The sequence below is a fragment of the Trematomus bernacchii genome, unplaced genomic scaffold, assembly GCF_902827165.1.
Source record: "Trematomus bernacchii unplaced genomic scaffold, fTreBer1.1, whole genome shotgun sequence".
Classification (NCBI taxonomy): domain Eukaryota; kingdom Metazoa; phylum Chordata; class Actinopteri; order Perciformes; family Nototheniidae; genus Trematomus; species Trematomus bernacchii.
This window is the reverse complement of record NW_022987973.1, coordinates 19,696,830-19,713,141: the sequence shown is the minus strand read 5'-3', so window position 1 is coordinate 19,713,141 and position 16,312 is coordinate 19,696,830. Positions and strand designations below refer to the sequence as shown.

The 16,312-nt window shown below is 41.3% G+C and overlaps 1 protein-coding gene across 1 annotated transcript in view; it reads left to right on the top strand.

Moving 5' to 3' along the window:
• Positions 1 to 16,312, top strand: part of LOC117471831 (protein kinase C-binding protein NELL1-like) — a 297,298-nt gene that overhangs the window by 117,725 nt on the left and 163,261 nt on the right. The window contains exon 12 of the mRNA XM_034117067.1: positions 2,330 to 2,458. Within this exon, the coding sequence (XP_033972958.1) occupies positions 2,330 to 2,458 (129 nt within the window). The remainder of the gene's footprint in view (positions 1 to 2,329; positions 2,459 to 16,312) is intronic.

Here is a 16,312-nt window from a genome sequence, read left to right as displayed (position 1 = left end):
AAACATGTTTTAGAGGACAGAGGAGAGGAGTATAGCCGAGAGGAGAGTTTGAGCAGTAAGTGGTAACAATTAAAGATTGATCACACTCACAGTGCCTCTTCCCTACAACCCCCCCTTCTTCTCTCACAGATGCCCACAATCGCTAAAGCTCAGAGCCGGTCATTATTTCCTAATCAACACCAGACCTCTTCTCCACTTTGTGGCTCACCACTTTGTGGCTCACCACTTTGGCACCACTCTGATATTTACTTGTATCACGCTGGCTTTGTTAAATCGCCAAATACACAACTGCCCCTAAGAATTGTACTAATAGCGGTCTGTGAATGTGTATTGTATTTCAATAATCCATATATCAAAGCCTCAACTGCACACACTCACACAAATGTGTTATTCCTTGTGTAATCAGTCCCTTTGTACATGTTTACACGGCTAAGTGAGGAGCTTTTGTACATGGCTCATACTGTTACATACTGTAATGGCTCCCCTGGCCACCTGCCTCTCAAGGCTTTTATGTGCAGCCAGTCTGTCTGTCATTACAGGACATGATGGCCTACATCAGATCATACTTACTGAGCGGGAGCCAATCACCTATATCTGCCTGCCTGTCTGTCTGCTTTCTTATCTAGCAGACTGATTCTCAGTACATTTCATTTCACATGTATGTACACGTGCAGGTTCATTCTGGTTTGATCCAGGTTCAACAAAAGGCTGGCGCTGTGCAGGCATATATTCACTGAGATGTCACCCAAGGCAATAAACATGACACTAAGAACTGGGATAATCCATTGAGGGATTTGTTTGTACTTAGTAAAAAGAGAATACCAGTAAAAAAAATGCTCTTTGTAACTAAACTATCTAACTAACTATACCTTTGTTGTTTTTATGATTTCAGATGTAGATTGAAGCAGGCAAAAGCCAGTATCTGCTAATTTACCGCAAGTTGTTTAATTTGTTCTTGCCTTATTTATTATGCATATTGTGCAGCCCTATAAAAGGAGCCCTGCTATGCTCATTTTCAGGTTTCATGATTTTATTTTGTGCCTCTTATGTGACATGTTTCCATGCTTTAATGTTCAATAAGTGCTTTATTTTCCTCATACTGCCTGTGCTGCAGCAGCTCTTTTCACCCTCTGCCTGAAACAACCTGATTGGTTAGCTGGCAATCTCTGTCATGATTTGTCAACCACTTAGAGATATCTCACTCCTTAGCCCATAACGTACAATGTGTTGAAGCATTAGCCAATATAAGTGCGAGTGTTGCATAGTGATGTCACTATGCCATATCAATTTAAAAAAGGACTATAAAAGCTTTCGGGCAGGGGGGGAGTGTGCAGGAAAGAAACTCCGTCTAGAGGGAACTTTGGAATGTAAGCCTTTGCATACATGCACAAAATCCTATAAAACACTACAGGAAAGGGAAGACCCAAAAAAAAGCATAATAGTACCCCTTTAATCCCAGCATGTGCTTCAATAGATTCAATACTTTACAGGTGGGGAACCAGTTGGATCCTGATTTAGTGTCTTCTGTACTGCCGATTTCCATTGAGGAAACACTTATTTCCTGAAACCTTAAAAAGAGCCCACAGACACTGTAAGAGAGTGTCAACAAATCCAAATGTCCATAGAAACCTCTCACACCCCTGCTGGAACTTGATCCACTTCTCCACTGTTGATCCATCTGTTCAATACATTCCTCAGCCTGTGGTTTCTCCACAAGACAGCTAAACATTTCCTTGCCACACTAAGCCGCCCAGCCTAAAGAAACTTATTAAGCTTTTCATTTGTGAAGAGATAATTGTTATATAACATTTAGCTGTGTACTCTTATTTTGAAACTTCTGTGTTGGATGCACAGACTCCTTTAGTGTCTTGTGGCTTAAGGCTTATTTTCGCCTGTTCTGTAAAACATCATGATGAATGAGAGAAAAACATTGGCAGAGTAAAAGTAAGTCAGATAGTGTTGCAGTCCTTCTTACACATTTGGTTATTTTGACTTTTTTAGTAGCACCAAATCAACACAAAATACATGAAGAACACACTTATACTCTATTTGCTCGACGGATTACAATCCTCCGAGGTCTTCCTTCAAGTACAGCGTGTTGTGTGTGTATGTTATTTAAGTGGTGTGTGTACATGCTGCCATAAAAAGGCCCAAACTTTTATTATGGCACAGACATTTTACTGCAGTCATAAACTTTATACATCAGGATTCTTGTCAGCCACGGTATTGTGGGCTCCAGGCACAGGGTTGCTTCTTTGTGCATTTGTCTTCTTTTATCTCTCTGTACTGTCCAAAGTAGATGGAGACCTCCTTTGTCCTTCTCTTTCAGGTTATGACTTCTGCGCAGAGGGACTCATTTGTGGAGAAAACTCTGAATGTAAAAACCGGAATACTAAAGCAGAGTGTGAGTGCAAGAGCGGCTTTGCCTCCATCCACGGGGACTCGACTTACTGTGAAGGTAGGACTGCTGAAACTGAGCTGGGACTCATGTAAACGACTCATAATATCTATTACTTCCAGATTTTAAAAACAGTATGGCTGGCAGTGGGTCAGCATTGAATTAATTGTTTGTGAGCATGTTTGTGCTGGCTGTGGGCCACAGATCGAGACTTTAACACACCAATTGGATATTAACAGACTGATTGTATGTCGTAATGATGACTGGCTTCAAGGGGAACAAGGATTTGTCTGAGATATCCGTGATAAGTTGTGAACAGATAGCTGCACCTTTGTCATGGCATCAACAATCGATTAAAGCCCATGGATTTGCGAGTTTTGAGAAGAGCAAGATCTCTGAAAGATGTGATGTGATGATTTGTTAAATATGTGAATATTTTACCAATGTTTTAAGTTGGTTAGGGTCAATGGTAAGGTTACATTTAGGCAACAAACCTAAGTCCTTTAGTTGCAGGACCTTTGGGTGTATAGTTCACTTGTTTAAATGTTACATTACTGCTGGCCATTTTTCATAGCATGCCATTGAATATACTTTCAGCTATTAATTGTATAACCAGTTAGAAATTTAAATTTTTAATTTATTTTTCATTGGGCTGCCACAGGCAAAGTTCTGTTTAGGTTGTCGTAAAAAAATGCTCATGCCTAATTTTTGGTAAGGTTTACTCTTATTTTATATGTGAAGTAATATACATCTGGAAATATAACCCAGGTCTGTAATGTCAAGATGTCCATTTCATTTCACTGCATACTTTTGGCGGAACAATTATTTGTCTGTAGTGTCTGCTTCAACTTTTTTGGATTACATATTATCAGAGTTTCAAGACGTTATTTTAGAAATGTAGAGGGCAGTCTCTCTCCCGAGGAAAAATCGTTGTCAGTTTTCTTCCAGTTAGCTGAATGTTGGATTTGGCTGAGTAAAAGCCCCAGTCGAAGGGTGTTGGAGGCCTAGAGAACTTGTGATGGAACTAATGGCCTTATTTGATTAAGAGGCTTGGGAGAGGCAGGCGGAGGATTGAAGGATTTGCTTGATGCTCGATGCGGTTGTCTTTGGGTCGAAGCCATGGCAGACTGAATTCACTAAATGAGGGGCCTCAACATTGCACACTGTCTCTGTTTGATCCGTACGGTAAAGAGGTTTACCAAGAGCTCCACTTTCAATCCATGCACCATATGAGTGAGGGCTGGGAAACAATGATTGTTCAACTATGTACATCGGGGAGACACGGCTGTGGTGGTATTATCCATGTTTGGGAGTTTGCTCCCTTAAGGCAGCTAAAACTTCTATTGTGAAAGGATTAGCTGGAATCTCTCTGTACAGTATGCTGATATTTGACATGGCTACATTTCCACCTCCTCCAACTTAAATTGGCTTAGGATAACATGTACTACACAGCAGACTCTGTCGATCTTCTTTTTTTCCCCGTTTTATTTGAGCTATAAATAAAGCCCAGCAGTTTGATAAAGTGTTGCTGATATCCCGAATAGATGTTTTGCCGAACAATTAATTTCTCCTCTTGTACTTTATAAACCGGAGATTGTTCCTGGCTGTGCCGCTATGCTGTCATTAAATGTGACCATTATATCCTCATAAATGTTTTAATATGCAACTGAATGATTGAAGATGAGATTATTTACTTGTAATCAGAAGACTGTTTGAGGAGGGACCAGGGGATTCAAACATAAACCAGCTTGAGAGGTATTTATTGTACTCAGTTGTCAAACCTTACTCTGCCATAATTGTAACGTCTAATTATATTTGGCTGGGTTATTGTCCTCCAGTGTGTCAAAATGTTCAAAAAGAGAATAATTAGACATGTTTCATTCCCTTATAAAACACATCAGACTTGTGAATACGCCTAATGGTGCGTTCTGGAGTATGTATTTAACTTGATTAGATTATATTTATTTATTGTCATTGCACAGTACTGAGTACTAAAACAACGCAATGCATGATGTTGAGTAAAATATACACCTTTACATCTGACAGATACAGTATAGACAAACTGAAGTATTTACACTGTAAACAGTTTATAGAGTTAAACACATTATAGCTGTCATCATTCAGAGTACAACTGATAGCTGAGGGGAAGAAGCTTTTCCTGGTCCGGAGGTTCCTGTAGCGCCTCCAAAAGGGCAGGAGAGCAAACATTCTTAGGGGAGTACCACCCTCTGCAGTGATTTTGGTTCTGTGGCAGGGCAGTTGCCTAACAGACAGTGATGCAGATAGTGAGGCAGCTCTCAATGATACAGCAGTAGAAGTTCACCAGAATGCGAGGGGACAGATGGGCCTTCCTCAGTCTCCTCAGGATGAAGAGACGCTGGGGAGCCTTCTTAACCAGGCATGAGGTGTTGAGCTCCCAGGAGAGGTCCTCAGTGATATGGACTAGAAATTTGAAACGGCTGACATGTTCAACCTTTGTCAATGCTGATGCTGATGGGTATGGGTGTGCTGTCCTTGGTCCAATGTCTTTGGATCAATGTGTAATTCCTCGAAAACTAGGCACATTTGGCTTGGTTTCCACTCTTAATCTACACTATATGTCTTAGCTAAACATGCCAAGCATTGTTTTTGCTAGTATTTCTGAGGTTTAGAGTTTTGGCACCCATCAGATAATGGAAACAGCAGGTGTACTGTTGCTTTGTAAGTTTTGTTGCAAGAACGGAAGTCTTTCTGTAACAAGTAGTCACAGTTTGTTCCACTGAAACATCCATCAACTAAGAACATTTATCCAAAACAAATGAGAGTGGACATCCCACTAAAGAGAGTTGTGCTGAGTACAGCCACATGTGTACGATGAATATGCGTACCAATTTGACTGGTTTATGACTCTAAGAAAAAGGGGTGTGATTTATGATGAATAATGCTTTTCTTCTGGCTTTAGAAGTCAGTGATGGTGCAGCATATTCTAGCCTGTCTCCTGCAGCATGTTTGACACATGCCTGGTATCCGTGTGTGATACGTGTTAATATTTAAAGCCATCTGCCTAGACTCAGAAAGAGGGAAATGTGTCTGCATATGCACAAAATGCACACAAACAGTCGGCACACACTAATGATGGTTTGTGTGCGTCACTAAGCCGCCCACCGAGGTCTGTCTGTTTATTTACCCCATTGAAGATGAATATCGTAATATGTGCTAGCATTTTCATCCATGGTCTTTAAAGATAAGTCCAGCTGCTCCTCCTCACTCTGTCTTGGAAAATATTTTTTTGTAATCCTGCAGGAAGGCTGGGTGAAGCCAAGGGTTGCTATTGATTGGTCTTGTTAACACTGAGCAACTCAAAGGCTCCAATCGGGCTCACTGCTGGCCTGCAGGCTCTGCTTCAGCAACAGCATGGACACATGAAGTTCAATGGGCCTAGTAGACTGCATGAACTGTTTGCATTGAATAATAACATCCCTTCCATGTTCTCCCAAAGTTACCTGAGAACCTTTTAGCTTTTCCTATTTTCTTGTTGTGTCAATAGCCTATTTCTTTACCTATACAGATCCATTCAACAGCTGATTTAGCTAGAGACTCGGTTCCCCCCTGGAAAGGTCTGAACACATACCCTTTTTCCACCAAAACTGGCGTGGGTGGTGGTGGTGGTGGATGTGATGGGGGGGCAGGTCTCTTCTGCCTGGGGCCCCCAGAGTGTCTTGCAGCGCCCCTGTATATACATGCTCTTAAACACGGGAAAACCTGGTGAAAATAAACCCATTTCCCTTGGCCAGTAGACGAGTATGCCTTTATTTTTTTTATATGGAAAGTCATGTTGAAAATCTTGGACATAGTGGTTACTTATTCTTTATATCTGTTAGTCACTCAATCTCTCAAACCTGCTTTAGCGAGTTTTTGGAAAGATTATCAAGGATGGCTGGACAGCAAAGTAGCATAATAATACATATTTCTGTCAATGTTGTCTGGTGGTTTTAAAAACATACTTATTGCACAGGAAATGTCGAAGAATTTGCATATCCTCTCAGGTTTCACTGACAATAGCTGGAGCTGTTAAATACCTGCAGAGTAATTTGTCCCAGGAATAAATGACAATTGTAACCTTTCCTATAAAGATAAAAAGCCAGAAGTAAGTCATTTTTTGTCCAGTGGGAAAGAGGCTATAGAGAAGCTCCCCTTCACACTTTCAGGCAATTTAGAGTCACCAATTAACTTTAGCTGCACGTTTCGGGTTGTGGAATGAGCTGTGGAAACCAGGGCAGAACACACTCAAACCAAACACCTTCTCACTGTGAGACGAGAGAGCAAACAACAGCAACAACGAAACCTATCCAGACGGAATATGTCAATATTTCCTATCAATAAAAAAGAATATATACAATATATATACTGTATATACATGGATGTTGAATCAGGATTGTCATTACCCTGGGATCAAATATGTTATCTGTACAAACAGATAAACCCTGTGTGAATTTTGAGGCACTAAATCAAATCAAATCAAATCAAGTTTTATTTATATAGCACATTTATAAACGATTTTTGGTCGAGCCAAAGTGCTGTACAATTAATAAAAATACCCTACAGTAAAGACATTTTACAGCTAATACAACAGCACAGTTTGTATGAGAAAAAACGACACCCTCTGTCCTTAGACCCTCACATCGTACAAGGAAAGACTTCCGGAGAAAAACCCACAGTTTAAAGGGAAAAAATGGGAGAAACCTCGGGGAGAGCAACAGAGGAGGGATCCCTCTCCCATGATGGACAGAATTGCAATAGATGCTGTGTGTAAATCGAAGAGATACATGTTAAAGCTCTCATTACCATTGATAAAAAGCAACAACTGCATCTCACTCTACTGCTCAGTGTGTCATACCACCTGACACTGCTCCACTTAGCATACTGTTACTTCTAACGTTTGTGCTAATGGGCTTACCATAGGCTAATTATCCTCATCAGCTTTTGTTTTTACGCTGTCAGTGATATTCTTAGAGTCCCTGAACATCTACCACTGTATATTTCCCAGCTCTGAAGGAAATAATACTGTTGCTGTTAATTTGCTGACAGCTTGTAAATGGTATCGTAAAAGGCTATGTTCACATTGGGTTAAGTCCTCTCACAATAATGCTCCAAATAAAGAAGCAGTGGATGTTGCGAGTAGTTGCATCAGCTAAGGAGAAACAGCATAATTCCCTGTCTCCCAGCTAGTGCTGCGGGGACCCTCCTCCCAAATGGCCGGTTGTTACCACAGAGGCTGCTCTGTTTTCAGGGTGGGTGAAATCCCAGCATGCAGCTAATGTTGAACCGTAGGGCATCTACTGTATATAGTGCAGCTTTATATATACCCAAAATAACTCCCACTTTTTTTTAACAGCCTCTCAAGTGCCTTAAATGCTCTTCCTTCCTCCTCCATGTTTCAAATTAAAGGCTTCACCACTACAGCGCGTCCTTGGAAATGTTTATGGGGGAGTGCATTCGGGAAAAGTCAGAGCAGTTAGCAAGACGCTCGAGTCGAGTCAAGTATTTTCACATATGCAGAGATGAAGCTTATTTCCATAGAAATGGTCTCAGGAGGTTATTGTGGAGAACTGTCATGCTGGTAAGAACCCTCATGGGTCACTCCACCTACATTAATGGCAACATTAGGTCCTGTTGTGCCTCGGGACTCTTATGTGCGACTCAAACACCAAATTGCCCTTGTGTGACATGTAAAGGTGGATGTGTTTCACCGCCCCACCAGCTGTGTGTTTGGATTGCAGTACTTGCTAAGTTTAATTGAGCCTAATTAACATGCATTTGATGCAAATGTTATGACTCCCTCACCGCTCACATTGCTGTCAATCACCGGCTGGGGCTGCATTCTTCCGCAGTTTTTATTTGGCTTATAGACCACAATGCTTTTTTCTGCTATGGGTAACACGATTAGAGCCCAGTGTGAGGCCGACAGATGAAACCTCACAGTGCTTTTTCTGTTTGTTCAGCGCGCTCTCATTTAGCTCCGGAGCAGCAGAGCTCCCTGGGTTAAGAGACGGCCTCTCTGATGTGTCCCTTAGCTCTCAGGCTCTGGGGAGGCACTTTATGATGTTGCTGATCTCCAGTCAATCTCCACTGACACCACAGCACATTTCTTCTCTTCTTTGCTCGATCCTTCTCTCTTTCTCTAGCTTTTACCAGTCACTGATAACATGCCGCGACCTCGGTGCTAATACTTTCATAGGAACTGCAACTTGAGCTTCTTGAACACATTTCAGACATCTTGGTCGAGGTCATGCAACATGATGAAATTCACAGAGGAACAAAAAACACATGTCAAACTAAATCTGTGACAAAGAGGGATTGTTTTTAATGTTGTGTTCTGCGCACATGTCTTGTGCAATTTATTTCATTTCTGGAAAACTGAGTGACCTAATTACATTGAGTTGCTGCAATTTAATAATAGGCTCGATAAAATCACTTGAGAGCTAACTATCAGTGCTAACAGTAGATGCAGCCACATCACTCTCGAACATGTCCATGCAGTGTTTTACATAACATCTGTAGAGGGATTGGAGTGGCTGTGATCCATTTCTTGAACATTTTGCACTTGATGGCCCCAAAGGGAAAAAAATAAAGTGTAAAAATTGGCTTGGTTGTTTAGGAAACACACAAACAGAAAACCTTTGTATCTGCTTTTTATCAGATTTTATCAGAAGAACAATAATGAATGGAAATGAGTTACACTACACTTACCGGAAAAAAGGTCCTTGAAAAAAATGGGCAAACTTGTTTGAATTTTTTTAATACTGTATCATTTCAGTCCATATTGGCCTTAAACCCAAATATATTTTTTATCTAAATATAAGATTATCTGCTTTGCTTTGATTTAACGTACATGGATTTACAGTTGAACTAAATCAAATAATAATTGCAGTGTTGATTTTGTCTTGCATTGAACAAGATTAGTCTATCCTGTAAATAAACAATCTTGTTTACTCAGCAAACTTGAAGAAGCCTCAGTCGAAACATGTTGTAGCACTTTATGCTTAGACCTATAGTTAATATTTGCACAGGCCTCTCAATGTAGAGAAATGCGGTAATGTTTTCATTGCAGTAGGAGTGCTGCTGTTATCTGCCCCTGGTAAGAGATCCCTGTGAATGATCTCCACAAAGCGATCCTACTTTGCCGATCATACAGCTTTTTCCTTAATGGAGTGTTTTGGATGAGAGTGTGACAACCATGCAAATCACATTTCAGAGGATTTCCTTTCAGATTTTCAGATATTCAATAAATATTGTACTAAGAAAAGACAAGACCTGTTACCTTGGAACACTTTTGTATATTGTGCTTGATCGGATACATGCCTCCACTCCAGTAAGGTGGGGGTAAATTGACTTTTGTTTGGGACTCTCAAAAGCTTTGTACAATAAAAACATGTCGTGTCATTTGTACTCTTTAACTCTTAAGTAAGACTTCATTTTTTCATTGAGCACCACCATCCAAATAACATTCCCCTCCACAGTGTTGGGATGGTGGCAAACATCTCAGATGGATATCTAAAAACATCAGCACATGAAACCAATATTATCTGCATAGCTAGAGATCGCCACACATGGGTGAAAAACCTAACTTGGGACCACTGACTCTTTAAATGCCATTATTTTGGTTTTCTTTCCAGACATTCTGAACACCCTTTGTCAAGGCTAAGGTTGCTGGCTCAGGGAATGCTTCCCATGTAGTGTGTCCTCATGTCCTAAGCCATAGTTACTGAGATGTTCACAGCTGATATCGCTGCATCCAATTCCCTTAAACCCAAGACAGATAATTTAGGATTTAAGAAGTAATTTGTGGCGGATTTTCCCAATCATATCTGTCTATGTAGCTTTACCCGATAAAGGTGCTGTTATCGTATGTAAGCAAATGAGCTGAGATGAGCTGGGCATTTGGCTTCTGGGTGGTACAGACCGGTACACTGACAAACACATTCATGGTGGTGGGAGGCTGTAAAGCTACAAACGGACAGAAATAAAGACAGATCCCTGGGAGTGCAAACCTGCAGGAACCATATCCACATAGGTTGGAAATAAGCTAATCAGGGGCAGAGCCTGCAGGACTTCCACTGAAGGATTGAAGTTGTGTGTGAGCGCAAGTGTGTTTGTGTGTGTGTGATGTGTGTAGCTGTCCTGGGTTTTTAGATAAGCTCAGGAAAACACGATGTGTCTCCAGCAACTGCCCTATGCTACAGCTAATCCGCTAAAACTGACAGCTTCTGCTTACCTTTCCTCAATGAGTCTGGAGGCCAGGAAGCAGAAATAACATGGGAATGCACACCTCTGATGTGTCAAGGTGGTTGTACTCATGCTATATCAAGGACTCCATCATTGTCAAGTCATTTAGATAAAAAGCGCTAATAGAGCCAATGAGATGTGCGCTGAGAGGCGCCATGCAAACAAAGTGACTTATTGATTGTGGAGCGGTTTAGATAATCCTCATGCGTCCTTATTCAGACTGCTATGATGGGAGCAGCGGTGTGTGTCTGTCTTCTTGTGCCGCTGGCTGAATTGGCTCTCACTCAGTGGCATTAAAGAGTAATTGGCTGTGTTTGTACTTCTGTGAATCAATCAGGTTCTCTGTGGGAACTCTGCCTCTGCCGTGTTAAAACAAAGATGTAATGACAGGGAACGAATGAGCAACATCGCCCACTCCTCTGCAGTTATGTGTGTTGTGGAGGTAGTGGGTCGAGGTTGGGTTAGCTGTGGGGGGGATACAAAGAGGACAGACAGGCAGTAAGTAAGGTACAGTAGATAAAAACAAGGACAAGCTAAAAGGCAGCAGAACAACCCTTCGCCAACTTCATGCTGTTAGCTGTGCCCTACCGTAAGGTTTGTCGTTTGTCAAAGCATATGTTGAGAGCCTGAAAGTCTTCGACATTCCCACCTGCACCTAAATGCACCAAATGACAGGATGATGCCTAGAGTTTGAAAAGGAATTAAAACCTGCTGTATGGCTTGGTGTTCTGGGACATTCAATGTGTCTTATACAGACAATCTGGATAATAATTCACTCTTATCCATTACTGATAGTGTTGTTTGGATGAACCTTGAACTGTTCTTTGACAATTTAATTAAAGTTAAGGCCACTTGTATTACATATAGGATTATATGTCACAGTGTGGACATGAATGCAACCATTCAGTATGATCAAGTCTGCCAGAAATTCTATATTTCCCAAAATGTTGTGCTATTCATTTTAACTTTTGGATAGGAAGTCTTCTTTCATAGATGAAGGCCATCATTCCTTTCCAGGAATAATTAATTGCAGAAGCACAAGAGTACAAGAGGTCATTTTTCAGCGTTGGATCACCACCAACATTTTACCAGATAATCCACAGGTCAAGAGACATTTCTCCACCAAATTCTAGCCATTGGGTCAAGTGTTCATTCTACAAACCAGCATGATAAATCTAAGTGGCGAAAATAAAACAGCAGCTGTCAACCCTCTCTCATTGCAACAACTGAAGGGGCCTTTAGCGAGGCCCCTAACCTCAAGCTGCTCTAGTGAGCTGCTCATTAACCAACAGATTAAACTATAATAGCACTGTGTAGCTTCCAAAGTGTTAATTCACGTAACTCAGCAGGCTGTTGTCATTCATTTATGGTAGTTATACCTACAGAAAGTAATGCACTGCAATTTGTGTATATCCCTCAAAGAAAATTATATTTCACAATATGTAAACCAGCAGGTATAAAGCCCATGCCTTTCAGCCAGGAGACTAATGTAACCCGCATACAAATTGATTAACTGTTCATGTAACTGGAGTTATTTCAACATTATTTTCCTAAACTAACTTTGAAGTTGTGTTGCCTAAACCCAACAAAGTTTTCTCCTGTGAAAACTCAAGATTATTTGGTAAAGACTATTTTGCAGAAATAGATACACGCTGATCGACATTTTTAGGCAAATGCTCATTCCATAGAAATATCAATTGGGAATAAGTTAAATTGTGTTAGTGTGGAACAGGGACTTATTGAAAAAAGGGCATTGCTGACCAAAGCAATACTCACACAGTTAAAGGATCACTCTGGGTTTGCAAATCCTCAATTGCTGAGATCTAGGACCTACAAAAACAAAATCCCAGTAGAATTAAACTGAAAAGCTATACCTACCTTCAAACAGGCTGACATTCAATCAGAGCAAAAACAACACAAAAAGAGAGGACAGTGTTGAAAAGTCCGGGCAGTATTGCTAGCCAAGTGCTGTCCATGAAGCTAAAAGTGTGAGAATGTAAGGAGAGCTTCTGTGTGTGAGGTGGGAGGATTGACTCGGCCTACTGTGAAACTGGCAAAGGTCTGCAGGGGTCACAGTGGGTGAGCACTCTGGTAAAAGATCACTGAAAAACCTGTAATGAATTGTGTGTGTCTGTGTGTGTGTGTGTGTGTGTGTGTGTGTGTGTGTGTGTGTGTGTGTGTGTGTGTGTGTGTGTGTGTGTGTGTGTGTGTGTGAGAGTGTGTGTGTGTGTGTGTGTGTGTGTGTGTGTGTGTGTGTGTGTGTGTGTGTGTGTGTGTGTGTGTGTGTGTGTGTGTGTGTGTGTGTGTGTGTGTGTGTGTGTGTGTGTGTGTGTGTGTGTGTGTGTGTGTGTGTGTGTGTGTGTGTGTGTGTGTCTGTTCCTGTTCCTCTGAATCCCTTCTCACCCTCTATGTCCCACTTCTCAAACTCTCTTCTGGGTGGCATCCATCTCTGCCATCTGCACTGCACTGACTGCATGGGCTCCAACACAGCCAACGTTGTCCTTGGCATCGCTCCGTTTCCTCGCCTCATTCTTCATAGGGTTATCCCTGCTATTCTCATTCAATTTCCTGACCATTTCTGAGCTGTAGGGGATTGGGGTGGTAATCCTCAAGCCAGAGGCCTTGCTGGCTTGCTGCTCAGCATGGTCTATGGGCTAAATTGTTCACATTTCCTTTGGACTCGAGCCTGAAAGCTACCATGCAATCCTGAAAAACATTGTTGCTATAAGTAGCCTAAAGGGAGTGAATGCACATTACCTAGCCTGGCTTATATAATTAGCATCAGTGTTGTACCCCAAGTGTTTGCTATTCCCTATTTTCACATTAGCTGGATTGCGATGTGCCATCAGATTGCCAAAGTGATTGTCAGGTTTTAATTAACAAACCAAATTGTCCTCCATCACACAGTAAAGCACACTGATGAGAAAAAAAAAGTCTTCATTAATTAATGCAAAGATCATATCACTACAGTGATAATCTTTTGGAGCAGACCCAATTTAATAAACTTTTACTGACATATCTCAATTCAAGCAACCAGTTGTTTTTATAAAGCTGAGGGCTGAGGCGTATTAACTTATCTCACAGTTACAGACTTTCTGGTCTTTTCATTGATCAAAATGATAGGGCTTGGATTTCTAAAATGGGAGACAGTGCTCTCTGATGCAGGCCCACACTCCGTAAACACAGCACTTATCAGAGGATTAGTACTAGAGCTGTAAATGCGGTTGAGAGAAATTGAATCTTTTTCAAAAGGCGGAAATAGGCAGACTTGCTGATCCTGTAGCCACAGGGTTGTTGCAGGCAACCAGCAGAGATACAGTCTAAGCTGACTTTCCAGATCCCTACAGGTACTGTAACACACCATCAATCAAACACTGTCTCTGTCCTAATTCAGTTGCTCCATCCTTTAAATGACACAGCCTATAAAAGTGGTTCCTATGGAGCCCTGAAGAAAAGTGGACTGTTCTTAAACTTCCATTGTAGTCTCACCAAAACCTGGCCTTTGGTGCATTTTATTGGGTGATCTTAATCTCATAAGGTTTTACCAAAAATAAGTTGAACTTGAATGCCTAACAAAATTGTAAATAGCAGTGAGTGAGGGAAGTTCTCTGATTCCTGAGTTTAGGGGATAGGTTGTGACTTTTCACTTGGCCGGGAAAAAGGTAACTCATCAATATGTATAACTTTTACTATTCTGAAAATCAGCTGTCAAAATATTCAGGCTACTAACAGGAACAAAATGTACGCTTGATTTATATTCTTTAAACTTTAAAGTCCAGGTAACGTATGTATTGGCAATAGTCTGTAATTAGGTATAATGAGTGTACAAGTTTACAAATGTAACGTTTTATTTAGTTTTGGTCCTTTCTGATCTGTACATTAACCAGTGAAAAAGTATCACCAGAACACAAGCACTGGGTGCACCAGCATACTAGGCAAGGGATTTTGTGGGATACTGACTTTCCAAAATAACGTTTGATTTTGGCCGCAGGAAAAGACTATGTGAAACAAGAGGGACAGGCCGTATTGACCCGTAACAAAATATTCAGTCTTCAAAGTCAGACCTTCAAGGAGTTGGCACCTGACTTGGGACCCAACTACCATCAGAGCACAGATAATGAAAAAGAGATCACCTCAGGTCATGTCCTGTGTGTGTCTTGTTGGAAGGTGAAGATATGGCTTTGGTCGAGTCTGGAGACGGACAGACGCTCCTCCTCCTCCTCTCTTTTAAGTCATCCCCAATATGTTAATCACAGCGGAGACCACAGGGACTAATGATCATGTAACACCGGCTGGTAATGACACAATTATGACTGCGAGGACATCAGTCATCTCCACTTAGCTAAGACATCGTCCTTGGCCGTTTACACACACACACACACACACACACACACACACACACACACACACACACACACACACACACACACACACACACACACACACACACACACACACACACACACACACACACACACACACCACACTGAGGTGAACAAGACAAGAAATGAGTTGTGTGTCATTGGACTAAACGAGTCTCTTACACGTAGTTGCTGAACCGACTACTTTTTCAAATATGCCCAGAGATGCAAAGGCTGTGACAAAACTGTATCAGAAGCGTATACACGTAAATACATAATTTAGGGCCATCTAAACATAAAGTGATGAATGTATACACAAATATTTTGCTTCGTCTTTCTTTCCGAGGGAATTATTAGATACATTTGTATGCCAAAACTCTATTTATCCTGAAGTTAAGCTTTGTTTGGGGATTGATTATTTTAGCCGTCAGAGTACTGTCAAGGATTTTCCCTTGGAGCAGTGATTTTCTGCTCCGCTCCACAAAGCACGACAGCTCAGAGTGGTTTATGACCCAAAGGTTCTGCCAGGCTGCCTTACATTCACACCACATTTAACCGCTGACAATTAAACCCGCCAACAACCCTTAGTTGTAACTGTCACAGCACTAATTTAATGCTCCGGTGCAACCAAGATGAGCTTTGACTTTATAGGGAGGGAGGAATGATGCCACATCATGTCTATAAATAACATACATACAGTGTTGGGCAAGTTACTTCCGAAATGTAATACATTACATATTACTTATTACTTTATTTTTTAAGTAATGAGTTACATTACAATATTACTGTCTCTGAAATGTAATGAGTTACACTACTTTTATATTACTTTTGAGTTACTTTCACCAAAATAACCGCAAAATAATGGCTAGGTATTTTAAATGCTAAAATGTAGTTTAGTGCAGCGACTGCGTAGGCCCTTAAGGCTACTAACAACTTTTATTACAAGGCTTAGTTGAATACTCAATTCTGATTGGTCAATTCCGTTGCTAAGGAGGATCAAGAAAGAGAAAGTAAAAGAGGTGTGTGTGTGTGTGTGTGTCGAACCTTACTTCTGGATAGGGGTTGGACTCTATTCTTCTCCGGAGTTGCCCAAGGTGTGAGGCGCCGGGCGGGTGTGGGGATACTCACAAGCCCCCGGTTGGGTGCTTCTTTGTTGGAGTTCACACAAGTGGACGAGAGGGTCGCCTCCCTTCGTCTGCGGGTTATGGGTGGGAAAACTCTAACTGTTGTATGTGCTTATGCACCAAACAGCAGTTCAGAGTATTCGGCCTTCTTGGAGACCCTGGAA